At 47.1% G+C, this 4,334-nt stretch overlaps 1 protein-coding gene across 1 annotated transcript; it reads right to left on the bottom strand.

The window, feature by feature from the left end:
- Positions 1–1,164: 1,164 nt before the first annotated feature.
- On the bottom strand, positions 1,165–3,260 carry LOC148033532 (microbial Terpene synthase-like protein 13). The gene has a single exon (XM_087682321.1). It carries the CDS (start codon positions 2,940–2,942, stop codon positions 1,578–1,580), a length of 1,365 nt encoding a protein of 454 aa, XP_087538447.1. The 5' UTR covers positions 2,943–3,260; the 3' UTR covers positions 1,165–1,577.
- Positions 3,261–4,334: the final 1,074 nt, after the last annotated feature.

The following is a 4,334-nucleotide window of genomic DNA, read 5'->3' as shown; positions in this document are numbered from 1 at the left end:
TAGGGGTAAGTTTTGGTTGAGTCTATTTTATGAGCGTTAGAATAAACAATGGTAATTTTTTTAAAACTACATTAATATAACCACTGATATAGGTACCTAAGATGGCATATCCGCCTAGCATCTTCTAGGTTACTTTTCAAGTCATCATATGACATGGTACATCATGGCAAAATCCTAGAAATTCAAATACCGTGATCTTTGTATGGTTCAGTTTTCCATTAATCACTCCATGTCTCAAATGAGGTAAGATGGTCCAAAGTTGACACCCTAATCTTGCTACCCCACCCTACACTTTCCTTGTTGCTGGTTGGATTTCTGAGCCTACATGATGTTGTGCTAGTTAAAAACCTTTTGGAAAACTAGTAATATATCCTAGCAATACCTTTTAGTAACACGTGAAGTGCACAAAAATTGTGATTCACTCATTCTTTAAAGGGCTCATGTTTGAAGGCCCTTTACCATGTTACCATTGGCAATGTGTTTTTCCTTCAATATCTTCTTTTAGGCATTCAAGGACTCCCTAAGTGTATCAAGGTGAGGATGACTTATGACACAGAGGTTCATGATGGGGTTTAACTTATGTGCTTAGAATATCACTTTTGTGTAGCCCTTCACATGGGACAAAGTCTAGTGCATCTACCCAAGAGCTTGGATGATCTTGGTATCCCATTTCACATAGCCATAAAAGTTTAAAAAAGGAATACGTGTGTTATAAGCGGTTAATTATTATGTTTTCGTTGAGAAAAGTGGGATAAGTATCTACCTGGTTGTTCTTTGAAGCGCTTATTTCCTTCATTTATCAATATTTATGGTCACAAAAGTGAAAAAGTTATTGATAATAGTTACAAGAACGTAAGTAATAGATGGTCATCATGTGGACATATACTTGCAAGCACCTGATAGAATCCGACTGATGCGGCTCAAAAGGCCAACCATGGATAATGGATGAAGTAGTATATCACGAAGCAAAGCTAGTCGCAATACGTTGTGCAGTTTGTAAACGTTTACAAAAAGAGAAATCCTTGTGCCCCTAGTTCATCAAGTGAAAAAAACAAGTAAAACCTTTATCAACGTTTACAAGTACAGAGCACAACGAGTGGCACGACGATCTGAATGCAGCAACATGCTGAGAATGCGCTTATACTGGGCAGTCGGCCTGGTCGACTGTGACATACTCACCAATTTGACATACCAAAACAAATAGAGCGCTAGTGTGGCGCAGGCCACTAAGAAAAGGATTAAGAAAGTAGACAATTACGAGTAGTGAAACCGCAGTACCGACCAGGTCTTGTTTGTGTTTATGGGAGATGATGTTTACATTACTCGGCGAGATCTACATGATTCTACCAGTACCACTTGAATTCGCAGTGCGTAGAACCAATTAATGAATGGATCAGTCATTAGAGTGAGTTGACCTAGGCGATAGAGGAGGACGCGTCTCACGCACTGACTTAAACTTTAAAGTTAAGACGGAATGTGGTCATCCTACTAGAGTTCTCTAGTCGATTAATTTTGAGGAGGCCGCACGGAGCAAATGGACCTACTAATGGTCAAGGTTAGTAACTATAAGCTTCTACTTAGGCTGCCTGAGCGGCTGGTAATTGACGGTGGGCGAGATAGGGAGTAGCCGTTGCAGCTACAATGGCCTCGCAGGTGGAGAGCTCGAGCTTCTCCGCGAGGGCGTCGGGCATGCGCGCGAGCAGATTCTTAGAGGCGTAGCTGGCGGTGTAAAGTCCGTGGCGCATGCCGGCGAAGTGGAAGGAGAGGTTGCCACCCAGCCAGTAGGTGAGGCTCTGGATGTAGGCGTCCAGCTCCTCACTTACATACAAGGAGGGATCAGAACCGCTGCGGATTTCCCGGACGAGTCGCACGCAGTCCTCGTCCATGTCCTTGACGAGCTGAGAGACGTCCAACATGATTTGGTGGAGGTCGGGAGGAGTGACAGCACCGGCGTGAGTGCCACTGGCATTGCTCCTAGCAGCAGCCTCGACGGAGTCCTTGAGGCGGTTGTAGTAGAGGATGGAGACGAGATTGAAGAAGTCGCCGTCCTTGTATTCCTTCTCGAAGGAGAGGAGGTCGTTGAGCCAGCAGATGTGGTAGAGAGTGGCGTCCCTGAGGCGGAGAAGGAGCGGGTGGGCCAGAGTGCGCTCGTCCAGCTCGATGCCGAGGGCGAACTCGATCAGGACGTCGCAGGCTCTCCAGCAGCTGGAGTCCCTCCGCAGCCGCGTGTACTCCTCCGCGTCAGCCAGGCGCCTGCTCTGCCGATAGCCCACCTGGGTGGCAGTGGCCCAAAGGAAGTCGCGGAAGGTGCCCACGAAACGCTGCTGCTGGCCCAGGGGCATGCCGCTCCGCAGATCCGACCACACCTCACGCGCCGACTCCTCTATGAGGCGGATGGCCAGGCGCGCACGGGCCGAGAGCTGTGTAGAAGTAGCTGCTACTGCTGCGGCAGACTCCTCATCTGCACGATCCTCAAGCACAGCCATGATCCTCGCCCCCAGGAGCGCAGCGGCCGAGGAGTCGGCGGCCATCTCCTGGGGCTCATCCAGGAGGTTGTCCACCATGTGCAGCCACGCCATGAACTTGATGATGGCCGGCATGCGCGAGCTCAGACCGTTAGCGTACGACAGCGTCACCAGGATGTCGAAGCGCGACTTGAGGGCCACGCTCTCCGCGAAGCCGCCGCCACCTTGATCTGCGCCGTCCACTAGCAGCAGCTCCCCGAAACGAGACAGGAGCCACTCCTGTGATAGCTGCTTTAGCTGCAGGTAATCTGGGTGGATTGTCTTCGAAGGAAAGGAGCACTGCACCTCGGGCAGCTCCACGCTCGTGATGGACTTGTCAAGGGGCAGGTCCGTGAGTCCCATCTTCTGCACCGCGTCTGAGGGCAGCAGGAGCTCAGCTATGTGAGAGAGCACGAACGACGACGTGACCGGAGCCATAGGATTATATATATAGATGTATATATATACCAATGGACGACGAACGATAGGGAAATCAGCCGGGTTGCTTTTGTAGTTGTTGTAGGCTAGCACCAACTAGCTGGTGCGAGAATATTGCCGGCACGTCAAGTTATGTAGAACGTGGCGAAGACGAAGAACGGAAGCTCGAGCGATCACAGCGTCGATTGAGCTGGTAGACCTGCTGCAATTAGCACCCGTTTTATACGGTCCGGTATGGTACACGGAGAAGAAGAGGTCAAACGTTTGTGGCAACAGAATGGTGCGCCCGCCGTGCCCTACACTGCCTACAGGGTCATTTTGGCACATGGTCACTTACAAGTTACGAGGTCGAAGCACGCGACTCATATACCATACACTTCAAGTTGCACTCTTGAAAAAACATCCCAGCTGCCTGCTCTTTCAAAGATGCTCTTTGAAAACAAAGAATATCAAGGATAACAAAATCCAAGTCCCTGGTACTGCATAAAAGCTTTGAAGTGAGGGTTTCAAATTGTGCGCTTGTAAATATTAGCTTACTCTAACACGATTTTCTTGTTAGACAAACAGCGCAAGTCGTGACTGCCTTCCTTCCGTGGCAAGTCAACGATGTGGTGATAGCAAGTCGACCCTTGAACCAGCAAGTCGAAAGGGAAAAGTGTCCCCCAAGATCTACTGAAAATAGACATGTTAAATGTAACTTTGCGCCATAAAACCGGAAAAAAACAAAAAGAATCAACTCAGGTCACTTGACAGTAGTAGCTTTCTTTTGTACAACCTTAGCCTCAGTATAAGACATATCTAGCTTGTCTTCTTAAGGGCAATAGGAAGCCACTTCTTGCAAATACATTACCTAAATCACTTAGTGTAACAATTTAAATCATTACCCATATCACTTTGTGTAACCATTAAGATTATGTCTGGGAGAATCTTCTCACTTGATGCCTTAACTCCAATAGCTCGACAAATCATGTTAACAAACCTTACTCTAGAGGAACGTTCATAGAAGTAGCAAAGTATTGTGGAGGGGGATACTCATGTCATATCCCTATATAATTCTATGTTTGCACTTAGATCCTCTGTAAGACCATGTTCATATCCCTCTCTATAATTCCAAGTGATGTTGTGATAAAATATTATGCTTGCATCTTTGAAAAGTGATCACTTTAAAGAGGGAGGGAAGGTTACTATGGCATTCAAGATGACTCGAAAAAGATCCACCTTCTATCCAAGGGATACCTCCCATGTCTCAATCTATGACTTTTAGAGCAATACTTAGAGAGGATCAGTTAACACTCCTAAGGATGTGCTGAGGTCTATAGGACAACTTGTTTCCTCTCCCATTGTTGAATCAACCCTTCATATAACAATGTTTGTAGTTGCACCTTGTACAAT

Source organism: Lygodium microphyllum, chromosome 7 (genome assembly GCF_053477565.2).
Source record: "Lygodium microphyllum isolate KBCC chromosome 7, Lygodium_microphyllum_v1.1.10, whole genome shotgun sequence".
Lineage (NCBI taxonomy): Eukaryota > Viridiplantae > Streptophyta > Polypodiopsida > Schizaeales > Lygodiaceae > Lygodium > Lygodium microphyllum.
Note: the sequence above shows the minus strand (reverse complement) of the source record. Positions and strands in the feature narration are given on the sequence as shown.